This window comes from Mirounga angustirostris, unplaced genomic scaffold (genome assembly GCF_029215605.1).
Source record: "Mirounga angustirostris isolate CCGP_5_RB_7025 unplaced genomic scaffold, mMirAng1.0.hap1 SCAF_2, whole genome shotgun sequence".
NCBI lineage: Eukaryota > Metazoa > Chordata > Mammalia > Carnivora > Phocidae > Mirounga > Mirounga angustirostris.
This window is the reverse complement of record NW_026991710.1, coordinates 35,199,389-35,219,915: the sequence shown is the minus strand read 5'-3', so window position 1 is coordinate 35,219,915 and position 20,527 is coordinate 35,199,389. Positions and strand designations below refer to the sequence as shown.

Below are 20,527 nucleotides of genomic sequence, written 5' to 3'. Positions count from 1 at the left end.
TATTCTGGGAACTAGATCCCTAGAAAATAAAATTTCAGAGCCACACATATCCTGGCGCTCTGAGTTGCTTTTTAGAAAGATGATTTTTCATGTTCAGTTCTCGGTATATATTGGTATATAGAGAAATTTTACTTTCTTTTTTAAAAAAAAAAAAAGTTAACTTATCACTTCAGGTCCCAACTCACTAACTCATCGTCCCTTTCCTCTGAACATCTTTCTTAATCATTTCTTTTCTCATTCCTCACTTTGCCAGAGGGTGGAGATGCAGAGGCTGTTCCTTGCATCATACAGCTAGATTGACTATCGGTTCTGAGTCCCTCAGAGTGATTGTGCCCGCTTCAGCCCCTCACCACCATCCAGAAATGTCCATGGGGGGCAAAAAGCACATAAAGGCTATGAGCTGGTATCTAATTTGCATATTTTTTCTATGGTTTGGAACAATTTGCATATTTTCTAAGATTTTTGTTTGTTTATTTGGAATAGGCCAAGCCAAGGTTTTTCTTTGTCTCTGAGTAATCAGGAGCTTCTGGGAATAATTGCGAACGTAACTGGAGTTTATTCGAAACACCCTTCTTCTGAGTTATTTTCTGGGTGTTCTGCCCTGTCTGTTTTTATGGAGAAACTAATAAACCATCCTGTAGAGGAGCCCAAGCAGCTCAGTACAACTGAGATTTACAGAGTGCCTGTATGTTAAGACCTATCCTGGGTGTCAGTGGATCATAAGGTGAAAAAAGAGTCTTCCTGAGGAGGTTGAGTCTTATGGATAAAACAACAGGTCAACAGATAATTATAATGGAGGATGCTAATTATTGTGACCAGGATGCATAGGGGCTAGCAGAGGAGGGGGCCCTCAACCCCCAGGCTATAGTTTGGATAGTTTCTTGGTACTGTTGTTCCCCAAGCTATCCCAGAAGGCAAGTGGGAGAAGGACTTTCCAAGTAGAAAACAGCCCAAGCAAAGAAGGAGTTTGGGGTGGCCGTGGTGGGTAATGGTTGGAGCTAGAACTGAAAAGTTAAGCCAAGACTAGGTCACAGATGGCTTTTCATTATGAAATATATAGTATTCTAGAAAGTACCTGAGACCATAGAATAAAGATTTGGGTCAGAGGACATGATAAATCAGTGCTAATAATAAACTAGTAAGGGATGAAAAACATTTTAAGTTTTGACATGACTATAATATGATATAGTTGAAAATTTGCAAGAGTTTTTTTCAGCTAAAATAAGACATCGAAGACCTTTCTCAGTGATAAACACCAGAACATAGAACTTGGCATATGTGTTCCTCTGTCTTTGGGTTTTATCAGAGAGAAGTTTTGAGCTTGACCCCCCAAGATGTGTAGCCCCTGAAGGATTTCAGTGGAAGTTCATGTCTTCAAGCCAAAGTTTCTGTGAGCTTGGGATTTGTCTCTGGTTGAAGTACAGCACCACTTAGTGCTGGCCCAGTGATACTTAGGAACCTCCAAATTCAGCCCCATACCCAGGTACCACAATTGAGACAGAAAGACTCGAGCCTCTGAGAAAGGCTCACACAACTTAGAGACCCTGGTAATGTCACACCCTGGTATTCCCAGGCCTTGGACACCAAGACACTTTCAGAAACGTTTGCAAGTTGAAATTCAAGTAGCACTGTATTGTCTGAAAGCAGCGTTGATTTTGATGAGCCGATATGAAGTTCTCGTACTTCGGTGGTTGTGTTGTTGCCAGGAAAAGGCACGGTTTTGATATACCAAATACTATTCTGTTTATATAAAATTTATACTTTGCCATAAAAATATAGGTGTTAAAGTTGTGGGTTTCAGCTTTCAAGGTACCAAAAGGTATCCTTGTACCTCAGGTGCAGGGCATCAGCTCTCCCAGCCCCCTGAGAGTAGGGACTGACAAAGGGAACTCACATGAGTAACAGGTTCGATGACATGGGAGTGCAAGTGGAGCAGAGTGACACAGAGTCTGCCTTTTCCCAAGAAGTGTCCAGCTGACAGGGCAGAGACAAAGCACTGAGGCACGGGAGGGACAAGAGAGCCACAGTGTGGTTGGAAAGACCCAGAAAATCTGTATGAAAAGAAACTGTACCTGAAAACCTGAAGTTGAGCACTGATTTTTTTTTTATGAAAATTATTTCATGAAGACGATGCTTCCAGGGGACCACAGAAAGATTAACTGAGACAGAGGAGGAGGCAAGAGGCATTAAGTGAGCTCATAACTTGGCAAATGGCTTTAAAAAAAGAAGTGGGAGGTCATGAGATGTGAGGATCCCCGCATAGGCAGGGTTGCTCTACCAAGATATTTCAAAGGCGCCATGGCCAGGAAGAACAATTACACTCTTGGGTCTGACACCCTACTGACCAAGTCCTAAGAAGCACATAATGGGATATATAAGCTGTATATAATAAGTGTTTGGATTTTTTTTCCCCAAAACTTGTTAACTCCCTTGGAAAAGCCCTAAATCTTCAAAAATAAGCCCTCCTACACAAAGAAAATGAAAGGCCCCATTCACAGCAACAACAAGAGAGACTTTAGCCAGTTACGTATAGGGTTAGTAAGAAGAAAGCTAGAAAATTCGACAAATGAGAGAAATATAAGAAAACAAGTTGAATAAATAAACATACCATGTTCCTGAACGAGAGGATCACTATTGAGTTGTCCATTCTTCCCAATTAGAGAACCATCTGGGGAAAAAGAAAAAGAAAATACATCTCCTCTGCATGATTGTAACTGAGCCTAGGAAAATAATCCTAAATGTGGAAAGAGAGGTTAGGGTCTGACTGAAAATAGTGGCTTTATTATAACTATCTTGAATGTTTCTCGTATCAGTGAAAATTGATGATATTTCTGCTTTTTAAGGTAAAATTCATAATTTTGATTTATGTGAGTAGCTTAGAGTCATTAAATACACTTTGGAAAATAGAGGAAAAAGGAGAGAAACAGCACTACCCCACTATCCAAAGGTAATCACTGTTAACATATTAGTCCAGTCTTTTTTTACCCTTATTTTGTACACTTAACTTGGATTAAATAATTTATTCTCTCAGCAGTTGTATGTCAAACGACTATGCTAGTTGCTGGGGATACAGCAGTGAACAAAAGAGAAAACCCCTGCCCTTATATTCTGGAGGGAAGGAACAGGCGAAAGAGAGGGACACAAATCTAAGTCTGTTCTGTAGCATGCTAGATGGTAGTAGGTGCCATGGAGAACTGTAGCGTAGGAAAGAGCATAGAAAGTACTAACATGGGAGTGGGGCGCTACTTGAAGTGGGGTGGTCATGGAAGGCATCCCTGGAAACGTGACCTTGAGCAGAGATCAGAAGACATGGTGGGAACTTAGGCCAGGGTGGAAGGGCTATGAAGTGGGTAGAGTCTGGATTTGGGGGGAGGAGGATTTTGTTCTTAGAATCCTTTTAATTTTTTAAACATGTTTTATTTGATAGGATGTATGTAATTTACTATTTACCATTTTAAACACTTTTAAGTGTACAGTTCAGTGGTATTAAGTGCATTCACAGTGTTGTGCAACCATCGCCACCATCCATCTCCAGAACTTTCCCATCATCCCAAACTGAAACTCCATATGTATTAAACAATTACTCCCCATTCCCTTCTCCCCCCAGCCCCTCGCAACCACTGTCCTACTTTCTGTCTCTGAATTTGCCTATTCTAGGTACCACATATACATGGAATCATAGAATATTTGTCCTTTTGTGTCTGGTTTATTTCATTTAGCTTATTTCATTTAGCAGGGTTCATCTGTTATAGCATGTGTCCAAATTTCTTTTTTTTTTTTTAGGCTGATATCCCATTGTATGTAGTTTATCCATTTATCTATTTCATGTATCCATTTATCTATTTATCCACATTTCACTTATCCATTTATCTATTGATATTTCCACCTTTTAGTTGTTGTGAATAATACTGCTCTGAACATTGATGTGGATTTTGTTTTTAAGTAGAGCAGATTGGATTTGCCGAAGACTGGATGTGCAGTTTGGGAGAAAAAGGGGAAGCAAGGATGACTTGTAAGCTTTCTGGCCAGAGCAGCTAGAAGGATAAAGTTTGTGCTTGTTGAGATGGATAATATATTCTTTTTATTTGACATTGCAAAGTATTCATATAGCTAATAAAAGTCTTCATTAATGTTGGTGGGAGACCTTCCTTCTCTTCCTGCCCATTCTATATCCTTTCCCAACTCCCCCCAAAATTATGTCATTTCCAGTTATAATACTTTCCTGATTCACTGAAATATTTCTGTTGGTTCAGATGGGGGAGGGGTAGTTTAACATACCTTGCTTTTAATCCATGTTGCTCAGCTTTGTTTGTTTGTTTGTTTGTTTTAAGATTTAATTTTAAGTAATCTCTGTACCCAACATGGGGCTCGAACCCCCAACCCCAAGATCAAGGGTCATATGCTCTACTTACTGAGCCAGCCAAGTGCCCCTGTTGCTCCGCTTTTTTAACAGAAAAGACAACCTGTGTTGAAAAAGGATGGTTAAGGAGCTGCATCAACCTTTTCTCCCACCTCTCCAGATCACATAAACACCTAGTTATACCTGTTCCCAGGATAACTCCATGCCAGAACATAAGAAAACCAAGCCAAGTGTCATCGCCACATCTCAGGAGCAGAGTCCCAAGGCTCTGGTGTTTTCGACTTTCAATCTCTCCAAACACTGGGTTGTAAGAACTTTCTTAGTAAACAGTAATTTACTGAGCACGTGCTTGGTGGTTAAGAACTTGGGTTGTGAGAACTCATCACGATATATTTCTTCCTCTTATAGAGATTATGGTCTAAATGGAAGACAAAGGAGCAACTAGGAAATGGGTGCTAGGTGCCACCAAAATGGAAGCCCAAAGTAGGATCAGCTCACCCAAGTCTAAGGAAGGAGGTGCCATCTGATGTGAAAATTAAACAAACAGGGTCAGAGATGGAACGGCCCAAGGATGAGAGTGAGCATGGGCACCTTCCAAGAACTGAAACACACATGTGTAGCTAGAGATGGGGGCTGGCTTAAGAGATGGCACGTGGGAAGCCAGCAGAAGTCAGGTAGGCGAGGACTTGAAGTCCTATTAAGGATTTTGTACTCTATCCTCAGGGTGGTAGGAAGTCATGGAATGGGTTTAATCCAAGAACTGCTGAAATCTAATTTGCACTTTGGATGTATCCCCCTGGCTGCAGTGTGGAGACAGGGCTAGAAACAGAGCAACACAGGAGTCCGTAAGTCTAGCTTGCAGGCTGTTAGAACGATGGGTACGTTTCTGGACTAGGATCATGACCGCAGGGTTGGCAAAAAGCAGATAGGTCCGAAGATACTAAGCACAACAGAACCTGGGGGTATAAAGAGACCAAAATAGAGCCCACTTTTGTGTCTTACACAGTTGGTGATGAAGCCAATCCCTAGATAGTTGGCACAACGGTAGAGCAGGTTTGGGGGGAAAACAGCGTGTGTCCAATTTGAGATGTATTAAGTTCAAAGTACCTGTGCGACGTTCGAGTTCAGAGCTGGACAGTCTGTTTGACGTACAGGCAAGAGATGTAAGCCACAGGGAGAGATTGTGACTGATCCCCATATAGACAATAGAAACCACCAGTCTTCCCAGGGAGTGTGTTTACACAATAACAGAAGCCTCCTGACAGAATACTAGGATATTTTCCCTTTCCCTTTATTTAGGGCTCTTTTAGACAGTCCGTTTTCTAATAATTACAGTCTGTGAACAGCGTCTTGAACAGCTTGGATAATATGCTCTCATATGGCTGTACGTCTCCATATCCCGCCGCATGGTGTCCTGTTCGTTTTCACTGATGTTTTCCTATTTAAAAGAACCCACATTGAATATTTGCATTCCCCAGAATTAGTTCCAGGGGATGTGTTAGTAAGCGGAATGTGGCAAAAGTGTTCCATGTGGATAAATACATTTAGAAACCTTGATTTAAAAAACTGTTTGGGGTGCTTGGCTGGCTCAGTCCGAAGAGCTTGTGACTCTTGATCTCAGGGTCATGAGTTCCAGCCCCGTGTTGGGTGTAGAGATTACTTATATAAAACAATTCATAAATAAATAAGTACCTGTTCAGTAGGGTACTTTACAGTGATTTCTCCAAGCCTCAGATATGCTACTTTGCAGTGTGACTCTTTGAGAGGGTGCTGCTGTGGTATATTTCTGCCTTCACTAAGCCTTGGGCCATAACATGCTTTCTGGGGGTTGGACTCTCAGGACTAGTAACCACAGAACAGTTTCATGGGATACTAACCTATATGCAAAAGCTGTCCCAAATTTCAACACATAGTTCCAGAAACTGAATTATCAAATTAACAGGAATTTTTTTATGTCCTTGCTGCACATTGCCAAATACCTTTCCCAAAGGCAAGTACATTGCCAGTGGGAATATAAATTATTACAAAGAGCTGTTTCTCCCACACCGACTGTGATAGTGAATTGTTTAAATCTGATCTAATTTGTAGGGTTTCTATGATGCCACAGAGGTGCAGCACTTTTCCGTGTTATTGATTACTTACTGCTGCTTTTGTGAATACCCTCTCTGGTCTTTTGCCTATTTACTGGGACCTTTGCTATTCTTATGAAGATAAATGGTCTATCTTTATAATCAGGTATTAATGCAGAATTTCATATATTTGCAACAGTCATTTATTCCCCCAGTTTCTTGTTTATCATTTGCTTTTTAGTTATGTTCTTTTAGAACATGTAGAACTTAGACATTTTTATCAATCTGTACTTTAAAGCATTTCTTCTTACAGTTTTTGTTTTGTTTTGTTTTTTGTTTTTTGTTTTTACTGTTCTTAAGCTTGGAAAGTCCTTTTATAAAGCTTTATCTAGACACTTAATAATCACTCCTTGTTTTTTTGTTAATTATGGACATGAACTCTTCACCTCCCTAGAATTTATATTAATTTATCTTGGTGTCCGCCCTCCCCTCTGCAAAACAACTAAACAAGATTTACAGCACTGTTTTCTGAATAATTTTCCCTTCCTAAATTATTATGCCCTGACAGTCTTAATAACTTTTATGAAAAAGATAATTTGTCTCCAGTTCCTAAATTAACAAATCGAGATGAACGGCAGCTTATTAGTGGCCGGTTATCTTGGTCGGTTTCAGTCTTAAGATGAGCACATATTGTGACATTAATGTGATGAAAACCATGACATTTACAAACTGACTTACGGCGACAAAAATTTTCTTCCTTGAAGCTCATAGGAGGGATCCCTGGGAAGAACGAAAGACCTAGGTATTTTAAGAAATTTGAAAATTAAATGAAGAAGGGAACGGGTGTTAATCGGTGCCAATAATAAAAGCAGCCACTCTGCAAACACCGTGGGGCTCAAAAATCCTTAGAGCCCGCTTTGCAGCTGAGGGAGCAGAGACGCCGAGTTCCTTCCCGAGGAGTCTGAGAGCGAGGGCGGGAGGGCAGTGCCGGGACTACCGAGGGCTGCTGATCGTCGGTCCTGCTCCAATCAGGGCCCAGGAGATCGTCCGAGGACGCCCCACAGGCCCTTCCCTTTGAGACGGCCTCTGCACTGTACCCGAGAGTAGGAGTCCTAGCGCACCAGTCAGACATTTATTGTTTAGAAGGCGGGGTGAGGGCGAAGAACCACATCGCTGAAGTTGTGTAGACAGGTAGCACTTTTAAAGTCTCTCCCCTACAAGACTGAACTGGGGGCCCCTGATGGGGAAGAAGTGTTTCTCCCTGGTGTGCCAACTAGGTGCTAAGGGACCCCTCCCGTGGGCCAGAAGGGAAGCCCCTCTTAGCCAGCCCAGCCCCCGGCCTGGCTAAGGGGCACCGACGCCGGCGCTTCTCTCCGAAGGTCACGCGGCAAGTTCACGCGGAAGTTTGCGAACCATCCGTCATTCCCGCGCAGCCCGCGTTTTGCGGCCGCCGGAGTCACTGCGGAAGCCGGCGGGCTGGGCCGGCGAGCCGGCGCGGCCGTGCGGAGGGGGGGACAAGCGGGGGCTTGTTTCGCGCGCAGGCCTGTGCCGCCCACTTCCCCGGCTCTGGCGCAGCTTCGGCTGAGCCTTTCTCAGGCCCCCCGGGGGCCCCTTTGTGGCAGATTCCTTTTGGTTTCACGGGGCCTCGAGGAGGGGCGGGGGCGCGCTTGGCACGGCCCGCCGGTCTCCCGCGTTCGGAGCAATTTACAAGCCGCTCGCGGAGGGAGCCCGCGCCCAGCCCCGAGCCGCCTGCGCCTGCGACCCGCCCCCTCATTGTCTGCGGGGATCGGGCGCCTCTGCGCAGCCGACCTGCCTGCGAGTGGCGAGCTGTGAAAAGTCAGAGACACAAGCGGTCTCCCCAGACGGAGGGGGAGCTTTCTCGTACAGAAAGGAAGGAAATACCTCTGTGGGATTTTATTTTTTCTCCCCCCTCTTCATCCAAAAAATACAAAGAGACTCTGTCTCTAAGGCGAGTGTCGGCTTTAAATCTTTTAGGTTTGGATTAACTCTGCAAAAGAAAAAAAAAAAAAATCTGACAGGCTTTCAGATATGACGCAGAAAAAGTTTTTTCCCCTCAATTCATGTTGTTCATTTCTAAAGCCAAAGGCTGGTGGACTGAATAGTGGGCGCCCCTTGTTCCCCATTCATAGTTAACATCACAATGGTCAGAATTAGCAGCCCGGAGTCTCCACCGCCACGTTTGCCTTTTCCACCAGCGACTTTTAATACAAGGTGGTAAAGGCAAGCATAAATCTTGCTGCTTTTGCCCCTAAATTAAAATAGATTAAAATCAAGCCAAGCAAATGAGGCATTTTCAGTTGCAGGCTCTAGAATCCTATCTACCTTTTCCCCCCAGAAGGAAAAAGAAATGTGGTTAGGTTTTTTTGTGTGGCTGTGGGGTTTTTTGTGTGTGTTTTTTGCAGTTGTTACCTCACTAAAAAGCTTCCTTCAATCTAAACAAAACCCACGGATTTGATAGACATGTCCTATTACATAGTAATTGTTGGTTTTCACTATTGAGGATGTCAGCAAACATGTTGAAGATCATGTTTTGCTTATAAAATAAAGTGACTTTTATGTGAATATTTTTCGTCCTGTTGGTGTCTAGAATATAGGTGCTATTTCACTGAATCCACGTGGCCACATTTATTTTCTGAAATTCTTTTATAATAGCATGTTTTTATTTTAAACATGCTCAGAGCTATTTAATCCTATATAGGGGGGAAAAAAGACCATAGCATCCTTGAACTGACAGTCTATATCATGAGCCCATGTTAATGCCAAAAAAAAAAAAGAAAACTAAACAGCAGCAGTTCCTGGTCTTCAGTTGAGAGTTAAAATGAATAGGTAATCTCAAACTTAATTTAAAATTAGTAATCTTTATATTAGGTAAGGATTGACTGGTTAGGACCGTTAATGTGTAATTGTGCATTGGCCCGTAAGAATTAAACTCTAGGTCATTTTTAATTCCTGAACCACACCTGGTTTAAAAAAAAAAAAATCCTTGTGATTTTGAGCGGAGTGTAAATGTGCTTGCGTTAGTTGGATGCTTTTTAATGGAGTTATACCAATATATTCATGCACTTAAACAGGTGCTGCAAATTTACTGTGATAAACAAATAGCCTCAAAGTGAAACAAAATATTTCTTTTGGTTTTATTGTATGACATATTCCTTTTACACTCTGTGTATCTAATTACATACAGAGGGATTTTTATTCTAATTGCAAACAGCTAATAGACTTATTAATTTTTTAACCATAGAATCATTTTCTTTGCAACCCAAAAGGTTCTGATATAGTGAGTTAATACAAAGGAATGATTAAAATTATTTTTAATACACTGTTATTTGGGTTTTACACACTAGATATTTGGTTTGACTTTTACAGTAACAGGACATACCGATACGAGTTATGAAAATCTTTGAACAAAAATTAAGATTATGCTGCCTAATATCATAGATATCTTAATTTGATTATACTGTATCATGGTTTATGTGGATAATTTTTAATATAATGTAATATTTTACAAAAGTTAATTTTTATTTGCCAAGAATAGTAAATTTAGTTTCTAACTAGGATTTATTTTACATGTTATAAGAGAATGTAAGCCAGAGTATATTTGAAATTTGCTCCAAAAGATTGATTTTGATATTCTAAGTTATAAAAGAAGGTCAAACTTTATTACTCCACGTATTGACCACAGTAATAAAAATCTCACATAAAAGTATGAAAAGATTTGGTACGTGATAAAAACCTTGCTATATTAGCTGCTTAAGGGGGGGGAATAGATGTGGTAAAGAGATGTTTTAACACATTTGGCTTTTAATTCCAAATTGTGCACAAGTTTGGATTTAAAGTTACTGTATATCCTCTTGCAGAATTTTTTTAAATTATTTTACTTAAAATCATATAAAAACTAAACATGAATGATGTATGTCTTGGTTGTTAAAGCAATGTTGTTTCTGATCATTTACTCAGGCTGCCATGTTGTTTAGTTCTGGCGTCTTCTGGATGGGCCTGTTATTTATCCCTGTGGCATCTTTGCTTCTTGATGTGGTGTACAAGGTGTAAGTATAGTACTCGGTTATTTACATAAAAATATAGATTTATACTAATCCTCAGATTTCTCCAGTTATAGCATCAGGTCAAGACGTACAGTTTGCAAAGTGGGAATTATCAATATTAATTCTGCATATGTAGATAAAGAAATGAGTGATTGAGGAATTAGGAAATTAGTTTAAAGATAGAATGAGAAGTAAAGCAAGTAGTTTCAATTAATATTAGTACATTTTTAGAAATCAGCTTGAAAAATCCATTCAAGGTAGAAGAAAATAATGTTATCTCAAAACACATATATATTTTATTAATGAACAATAGTTATGAGGGAAAAAAGGTTTTTGCCTGCCTGTTTTAAAGCCTATATGCAAGGGGTGCCTGGGTGTCTCAGTCATTAAGTGTCTGCCTTCAGCTCAGTTCATGATCCCAGGGTCCTGGGATCGAGCCCCGCATCGGGCTCCCTGCTCTGCGGGAAGCCTGCTTCTCCCTCTCTCACTCCCCCTGCTTGTGTTCCCTCTCTCGCTGTGTCTCTCTGTCAAATAAATAAATAAAATCTTTAAAAAAAAAAAAAAGCCTATATGCAATATAGAATGAAGGAAACTAAAACTTTACTAATTTTTCTCAAGGATTGTCAGTTTTAAAATGTTACCTCTTCCCACAAAAAAAGATATCATTAAAGTTAATTATATGATGCTTATTTAATAACTATGAGAGTTTTACTATTATAAAACTAAACTATTCCTTTTAAGACTTGTTTCTGTAAATACGTAATGCTCAAAATTACTGTAATTTCATAGATTCTATTGAAAAAGATCGCTTATACTCTGGTTACTATTGTACCTAGCAGCACGATAATAAACCAGTTTTGTAAAGGGTTACATCTTCACATGAAGATTTACATGCAAATCCTTTTTTTTCCTCCCCCCCAGTATCAAGAGGACCGCTTTTAAAACATTAGTAGATGAAGTTCAGGAGCTGGAGGCAAAATCTCAAGACCCAGGTGCAGTTGTGCTTGGAAAAAGGTAAGATACACACGGAACATGTTCTCTCCCAAGTGAACTTTATGTTTTACTAGGGTTAGAAATAAGTGGTAAAACTTATATTTATCATGTTACGGAGCTAGCAGTGTCGATGGCCTATTTTATTTATTTTTTTTTAATTTTTATTTTTTTATTATGTTAATCCCCATACATTACATCATTAGTTTTTGAGGTAGTGTTCCATGATTCATTGTTTGTGTATAACAGCCAGTGCTCCATGCAGAACGTGCCCTCTTTAATACCCATCACCAGGCCAACCCATCCTCCCACCCCCTCCCCTCTAGAACCCTCAGTTTGTTTCTCGGAGTCCATAGTCTCTCATGGTTCATCTCTCCCTCCAATTCCCCCCCTTCATTTTTCCCTTCCTTCTCCTTTTTTTTTTAATTTTATTTTATTATGCTGTGTTAATCACCATACATCATTAGTTTTTGATGCAGTGTTCCATGATTCATTGTTTGCGTATAACACGCAGTTCTCCATGCAGAACGTGCCCTCTTTAATACCCATCACCAGGCTGACCCATCCCCCCCCACCCTCCTCCCCTCTAGAACCCTCAGTTTGTTTCTCAGAGTCCATCATCTCTCATGGTTCGTCTCCCCCTCTGATTTCCCCGAGCGCTCACTACATGCTAGGCACTGCACCAGTCGCGCCATATATGCTGTCATGTGGGATCCCCGAAACAGTCCTGGGCAGATGAGTCACCCCATTCGTTCCTGATGAGGAAACTGGGACTTAGAGTAAGTTCTCGGTCAGAAGTCACAAAGCAGGGACTTCTGGAGCCGCTGCTCCTTACCATTCACTGTTCTCCCTCCTTTTCCTGCTTTTCAAGAATGGGAGATAACAGCAAAAACAGCCTATACCATCCTGACAAAGTTCTTGACCTCCCTCTGTCCGTGTCCCTGTGTGTAGGATGGAAATAACAACTTTCAGAGTTATGAGTATCCTTCTCCCTCCACCTTCCCCTCATCTGTGTCCCTTCATCTAAACATCTACATCTGGTCCCTTGTTTGGCCCAAGTGTCCCTCTCTTAATCTTTTCTCTTTCACTCTAGCAGTAAAAAGGATGTGCTTGGATCCTAGCTCACAAAATTGTGAATAAAACTGTTTACTAACTACTATTAGGGAAAGACCATACTATTACTACCCTTAGGAGTCAATTCCTTATATTTCTAAGTATGTTCATCATTCTTATGTTAGGCCCCTGCCTGTGATATTTAGCTTTCCTGGTTTGTAGTACATAGGTGACTTCAACAACTCATAAAGCCAAGGTGAGGTTTTGATGTGGTGACCTCTTGGTCCTAAAGATTCTGTAATGTAGGTAGCCCCTGCGATTAAAAAAAAAAATAAGTCAGAGGGGCGCCTGGGTGGCTCAGTCAGTTAAGCATCCGACTCTTGATTTCAGCTCAGGTCATGATCTCAAGGTCATGAAATCAAGTCCAGCATCAGGGCTCCCTGTTCAGGAGGGAGTCTGCTTCGCCTTCTCCCTCTCTCCCTCCCCCTGCTCTCACTCACTCGCACGCTCTAAAATAAATAAATAAATAAATCTTAAAATAATAATAAGTCAGAGGAGCCCCTGGCTGGCTCAGTAGGTAGAGCATGCAGCTCTTGATATCCGGGTTGTGAGTTTGAACTCTACGTTGGGTGTAGAGATTACTTAGAAAAAAAAAAAAAAGAGAGAGTCAGAGAGCCTAAAAGGAATAAAGTGGATTCCACCATAAATGACAAACTTTTCCATAGAAAATGCATCAGATAAATTTCCTGCAGCCACCTCATTTGCCTAAAATAGCAAGAACTCAGAAATGAGTTAGCTGTTAGCTGAAGGCCACAGACGAAAACCCATGGTATAACACATACCCCATGTTGCTGTTGCTGCCCGTGGTTACCAGAAGGATGGTGACCACAGTGCCTTCCTGCTGGATGATGGCTAGAGGGGGAGGGAAAAGAAGGGATCTGTGAAGGAAGAAAAATAGCAACTGGTTGGAAATGTCTTCATGCTAAAAAATGACATTCTAGAGCAATTAGGAATTGTCAGATTGATTTTACTGCCAGAATTATTTTTTTTTCAAGACTTTATTTTTAAGTAATCTCTACACCCAATGTGGGGCTCGAACTCACAACCCCAAGATCAAGGGTTGCATGCTCTACCAGTTGAGCCAGCCAGGAACCCCACTGCCAGGGTTATTTTAGGAAACTTGGAGAATGAGATTGATGTAAAATTTCAAAAAAGTTAGCTAATCTTATCTACATTTTCAAAGAGGAAGAAATTGTGATTTCTGTGTATTCAAGCAATATCCGATTCATTTTAGTTCCAAAATACCATGTTATTTTATACCTCCCAATCTTTGCATGTGCTGTTCCCTTGCCAAGAAGCTGATACCCTCCTATAGATGGGGCAGTCCAATTCCTAGTTTTCAAAACTCAACTCAGGTGCAATTACCTTTTCTGAGATAAAATTAATTCCTACCCTACTGTCTGAGCACTTTATGCTTCTATCGTTACATTTATTACATTGTATTGTGATGTATTTGTTCATCCCGTGTGTTTGTTTCCCCTACTAGATTGAGTGCCTTGAAGGAGAGGCCTCCTTTTTAGTCTTAACTGAAACCCAACACCTAGCACAGACCCAGGAACACAGTAGCACCAGATAAAGATTTGTCCAATGGGTGATTGAAAGGTCCAGAGAATGAACTGAGGAATGAATGAATGAATGAATGAATGAGTGAGGGAGTGAATGAATGGGCGAAAGGATGGCTGAGAAGTGGGTGGTAAAGAGATGACTGACCCCTGGGTAGTTAAATACAAATATGATACATAAGAACATAGAATTATATACATTACACTTCCCAAACGAGTCATGTCCAAAGTCACAGTGGTTTACTTCCTCACCATAGTTAGAACAATGCAGTCTTGTAAATTGATCATCCCCCATTTTTTTCAATGTCCACTGAGCACTACTATGAAGTTGCGCTCTACATAAAGGGAAACTGCCTCAGAGAAACTGTAACTTCTAAGCACTGTGTCCAGATTAGCATTTATAATCACTTATTTCTCATGTTTACTTATGTTCAAAACTAAAACATTTTGGTTAAAACAGTCTTTTTTTAGTAGAAATAGTATATCACAGGGCGCCTGGGTGGCTCAGTCGTTAAGCGTCTGCCTTCGGCTCAGGTCATGATCCCAGCGTCCTGGGATCGAGCCCCACATTGGGCTCCCTGCTCTGCAGGAAGCCTGCTTCTCCCTCTCCCCCTCCCCCTGCTCGTGTCCCCTCTCTAGCTGTGTCTCTCTCTGTCAAATAAATAAATAAAATCTGGGCACCTGGGTGGCTCAGTTGGTTAAGCGACTGCCTTCGGCTCAGGTCATGATCCCGGGGTCCTGGAATCGAGCCCCGTATCCGGCTCCCTGATCAGCAGGAAGCCTGTTTCTCCCTCTCTCACTCCCCCTGCTTGTGTTCCTGCTCTCCCTATCTCTCTCTGTCAAATAAATAAATAAAATCTTTAAAAAAAAAAAAAAAAGAAATAGTATATCACTTACCATATTATCTAGTGAATTAGATATCCCAATTTTACATTGAAATTTGGGGGTCGGGGTATTTCATCATCTAAGTACAGTATATTGCTCTTGAACCTTGGGTTATGGTAGGAATCAATTTAAGTCTAAGATATTGGGACAATAAATGCGAGCCCTACCTCTGACCACTGTGTAGCTATGGCTTACTATTTTTGGTTAAGAAAACAACTTATGTAACACCCAATGCTCATCACATCACAGCACTGGGTGTGATACGCAACTGACAAATTACTGAACACTTCCTCTATGATATACTATATGTTGGCTAATTGAATTTAAATTAAAAAAAAAGAAAGCACCTTATATGGTATGAAACCCTGATTTTGCTGTTACTGTTTTGTGCATAGGCTCCAGCGCTAAGGAGCGTAGCATCTACAATTCCAAAATGCAAAAAAACTTTGAAATTTAGTTTTTTCCCCTAGGTTTATGGCAAACATTTGCTGGAAAAAAACCTAAACCATTTGTTCTGTATATATAAAGGCATTAATAGTGTTTATTTTTTTCTATAGGATAAATATTTATATACTTTATAGCATAAATATAAATGTTTTGGAATATGGGCCTCTCAGATCTCATTGGGGGGGGCATGACATCTATAAATTTTGTGTAACATCTTACCTTTTCTAAAACAAAATAACAAAAACAAATGTGGATTCAAGAACCCAGTACTTTAAAATAAGGAATTGTAGACACTGGGCTCCTGGGAGGCAGGGCAGTTACCTTTGGGTATCTTTCGTGAGTGCTTCCCAGTGCATCTTATAGACAGGCAAATAGGATGAGATTCATAATTTTTTATATCTCACTGTAGACATAAGCAAGCATATCAGCAGCCATTGCTAAATAGAACTTTGCCCTGGGATCTTCAGGTCATTCCTCATGAATGTGTCCATCACTCTACCATTAGCTTTAAAGAAGAGAGCATGGAAGGATAGATATCAGATAATTTGACCATCTGGACAGGAACAGTGGCTTCTCTGAGCCGTCCTCTGTATTATTTATCTTTAAAAATAGCAATTTTAACATTGCCCCAAAACTAACAGAAAAGAAACTCTGTTTCTCAGTGTTCACACTGGATTTATATCAGTGTTACATATGACTCCGGGTACAGGTTTGAGATAGGAGCATGTAGGCAGTGTTTTGCCCTGACCTTCTCTCAACACTGTGATAACTGTTCTGTCCAGCATTTGTGAAGAAAAGTGACGGAACGATGAAGTGCTGTCTCCTCCAGAGCAGAGATCAGGCCTGTTGTAGTCACTGTTTATCTCCCCACCATGGCTACCTCATCCAGGACGTCTGTCCCATGCCCTACACTAAAACATCCCACGTATGGATGGTTCTTTACTTTCTGGAGATCCATTTAAATTAATCCACCAAAATAGCTTGCGAACCCACCATAAAGACAACTGCAAATTTACCACTCTTCAAAAATAACTGAAAATACCTTCAGACAATATGTTTCAGGACAGTAAATGGGTTTCTACCTATACTTAGTGTTTCTAAATGAATTATTACTTTAAAACATTAAAATCAATTATTTTAAATTATTAATAATGTAATTATTAAATAACTATAAATAATTAATACAATTAATTATTATTTTAAAACATTAAAACACCTCACCTCTACCAAATATCTAAGTTGAAACATTTTAGTGGGCTTGGAAATAAGGTAACAATATTTAAGTGGTACTTGCATAATTGCACTGAATGAGAATTTAGAACTTGCGTAGATTCGTATGTAAATGAAAGACCACACAAAATTAACACTACTGACTAAGAGTTGTGATTAAGATGGGGTTCTAACGAGAAGTCTTTTTCTTCCTCTCACAGTGCTAAGCTATTCAAGAAAAACTGAACTTTTAACATGTCTGTTAATATGAACATGTTCCCAATATACTGTATAATGTGACTTGATAGTAACCGCAGTTACCTGTAAACATCAAGGACATAGAACCACGTAATTTTGAAATGATGAGTAGTTCCCAAAAGGTAGGATAAGACTAGAGAAATACAAATCATCATCACTTACTATTTATTAAGCACCTTCCTGTGAGTGGCATTTATATTTCCCAGGAGGGACTCTGCCCTGTAAGAACTAAAGCAAGAGGTTCAGCGTAGCTCAGGAAAAAAACAACAGAAACCTAGTAGTCTTCCTACTAGGGAAGTGGAGTGGGGGGCATTGTAAGTTAAAACTCATATGTAGCAAGAGACATTTTGCGTGGAGCTGATGTTGACTCTAAGCCAAGGCATCAGAACGGATCCTCACAAAGTTATCTCATGTTTTGTGATGATCTCTGTCCTAGTTGATTTTTTGTATGATCAGTTCCTTGCGAGCTGGGGGAGTGGTAACGGTGGGAAGGACTAGCATTCTTTGAGTGCTTCCTAAGTGCCAGTCACTATGGTAGAAGCCGTGCAATTCCCCCTGAATCCCACTGTTGGCCTGAGGGTTAGGGATTATCCTCTTCCTGTAGATGAGAGGACCAAGAAGGGTTTTGCCTGAGGCAACCCAGCTAATAAGTAGCAGACTCAGAATTAAAGTTAAGACTCCAAAGTCCATGCTCTATCCCCAGCACTGCACTCCTTTCCCAAGACAGTTTCTTATTGCGCTTTGTTTTTTGAACACTAGACATGAACTTGATGTGACAGCTGAGTAAAAGTGTAGCCTCATATGAACCATTACAAAACAAAACTGCATTATCTTATACATGGAAGTTTCATAACATGAAAGATAAAATTCTCACATCTGCCTTCTTAACATTGAATGTTATAATATTAAAGTACTATGCGTTTAGGAAGGCCAGCCTGAAACCTGAAAAATGTATCTGGAGAAGAAGAAGCTACATAATGATACATTGCTGTCCCCTAGATGTCTGTAGTCATTTCCATCTTAAACACCAGAGACTTCCCAGCACCCCATCCGCAATGCTCTGCTAACAAAATCAGACCACCTGCTGCTAAAGCTGCCGAATTCCTCAAAGCAGTTACAGATTTTAGTGTTCCTCGGGGTCCCCAGGTCTGTAATGTTAGATCATTTTAAGAATAGAGTAAGAAAAGTGACTCTAAAAATGGCCCCTTCTCACTCCCCGTATCTGTTTATTTCACTGGCAAAAACAAGTTTTACAACTATTTGCAAAACCACTGGAGGTTTAGATTAATTAGCTTTGTTGCCTTAATGTAGCTAATTCTCAGTGACAATGAAGTATGTCTAATAAGTACCAGTTAACATCCTTAGACTTGGAAAAATGTGTGTAGAAGATAAGTACAAATGTCAACATTTCTAAATATTTTGCTTCGGCAAAAACCTGAATGTTTGTGTAATTCCGCGTTCATTCTGCAGATGATCCTTTTATTTTTATTTTTTGTATATGATAAAAATTGTTCCATTTCAGGCTTTCAAAAAAATTGGCAAAATATAGAACTGACATAACTTAGGACAATTTAACTAAAACTTTTATAGTGGGAAAAACACAAGATGGAAATTTTTCAACTGAGTCCATTCCAGTGATAAAACAAAACTGCATAAACATTTGCTATAACACATGTGGATTTCTTATTAGCTCTCTATGCTTATTATGTTCTTTGATATCAAAGCAAAATTTTAGAAGTCAACCACTGGAGACATGGCATGATTGGGAGGACTGGTGATGTTTAAAGTGCATTTCACAATTATTGCTTGAATTCATTTATTTGACAAATAATTGGCTTCCTACTGTGGGAGACACCATTCTACGTGCAGTGGAAAAAAACAGATGCATTATTTCTTGCAGTGTGCTTTTAGAAGTTACAAATTACATGGATTTGTTTCTGTGGAGATTATTCTAAACGTTTATTGAAAAATAAATATTTCTCCTTGTCATTTTACCTAGTATTTTCTGAAAATAGGTTTCTTTTTAATGAAATTAAGAAACACATTTCATACCATATTTGAGTGGTAATGGAACTTTTCTAGTTAAAAAATCTATGAAATTTCTTCTTTGTGTAATTTTGAGGATTTCTTTACATAACTAAAAAATACATTATTTTACACCATAATAGGTACGAAGTGGAAAAAGATATATAGTAATAATTCTTGTAATTCTAAAAATGCCATGCTTAGAATGCACCCAGTAAGTCAACCAAGATTTTAGAAGTTAATAACACTACTGGCAGACTTTGTATTTTTTGTTAACCATATTGTACAGGGTCTGTATCCCCATTTGACTTAAATATAACTGGGGGGTGGGAAATCTTTTGGCTGGATTATTGGGAACAAAACTCCCCTCAGCTATGGGAAAAACTGGCCTCGAGAGTATCTAAATACTTTAAATCTCATTTGCCATCTGAGAAAATGGGGTAAAAAGAATCCCTGGGCTGCAGACTTCTCAAGCAATCTTTTGTTTAAGTCTAACTCTCTCTGGTGGTCCTGTGGGCACACTGGGGTCTCTGCCGAGTTGATAATTCATTTCACACATTTGCACCTGCTCGGCAGCCTCACGGAGAGGGCGCAACTGCTCAAGAACGTCTTTAAGAAGAACCACGTGAACTTGTACCGGTCTGAATCATTGCAACAAAACCTGCTCCGTAAGTACCTGAGTTCCGATCCGTAAATAAATTCCCTGCCGTTACGTCCTAGCATGTATGAGAGTGGCATTTTGACTTCAGGAATATTTAACTATTTAAAATTAATACCTAAAGCCAATTTGCTTCTTTGCAACATGTTACATAAATAACCACTGATTAGAGAAACCTTTGACCCAACTATCTCACTTAGAGCAGACAAGACAAAGCATTTTAAAATCTTGCTGCTTTCACTTGAAGAAATAATATTTCCACATGCCCCTTGCTTCTTTAAATCTTAAAAAGAACTAGGGAAATAAATCTTAACTCTTAAAAGCTCCTCTGTATTGTTATCTTTTCTACTTGAATAACTTTGCAAGGGCTTTTTCAGCTTTCAAACAGCACAGTGAAACATATATTTCCCCCTTCAAAAATATTTATGAATATTTAGAGTTGTAAGAAATTATTAGGTATCAGGCCCTCTTAACATTTCAAGGATCTGAAAAAGAATATAATATATAAAGCCCTGTAGTAAATGTATTTGTGTTAGTAATATATCTTTTGTTTCATGTTGTTCCACATATAATTTATTTTCATTTATATATACTCATGTTTAATGCTTTTGCCTTTTATACTTCAAGAGGCCTTTTCTAAAGATGTGACCCCCTTGGGGGTCGTTGCTTATCCCCAACCATGCTGGGGCATGAGTGAGTTTATTTGTAGATGCCGAGAGCCAAGGACAATGCCGTCCCAAGGAAGGAGACCACTTTTCCAGCACTGGCAGTCCGGGTGTTTATCTCTGCCTCCTTCTCATTTTTATTCTTCCTTCTCTCTCATCCACCCGATCTGGATGGAAGTGTATGTGCCCACTAGACTAGACACCCCCACCCCCCTAGCCCCC

General features: G+C 39.9%; 1 protein-coding gene across 8 annotated transcripts in view; it reads left to right on the top strand.

Moving 5' to 3' along the window:
* The window catches only part of ATP8A1 (ATPase phospholipid transporting 8A1), a 219,181-nt gene that overhangs the window by 194,097 nt on the left and 4,557 nt on the right, over positions 1 to 20,527 (top strand). For all 8 annotated transcript variants that reach the window (XM_064584427.1, XM_064584425.1, XM_064584430.1 and 5 more), the window contains 3 exons: positions 10,408 to 10,496; positions 11,415 to 11,507; positions 19,559 to 19,650. In XM_064584427.1, coding sequence (XP_064440497.1) covers positions 10,408 to 10,496; positions 11,415 to 11,507; positions 19,559 to 19,650 — 274 coding nt within the window. The remainder of the gene's footprint in view (positions 1 to 10,407; positions 10,497 to 11,414; positions 11,508 to 19,558; positions 19,651 to 20,527) is intronic.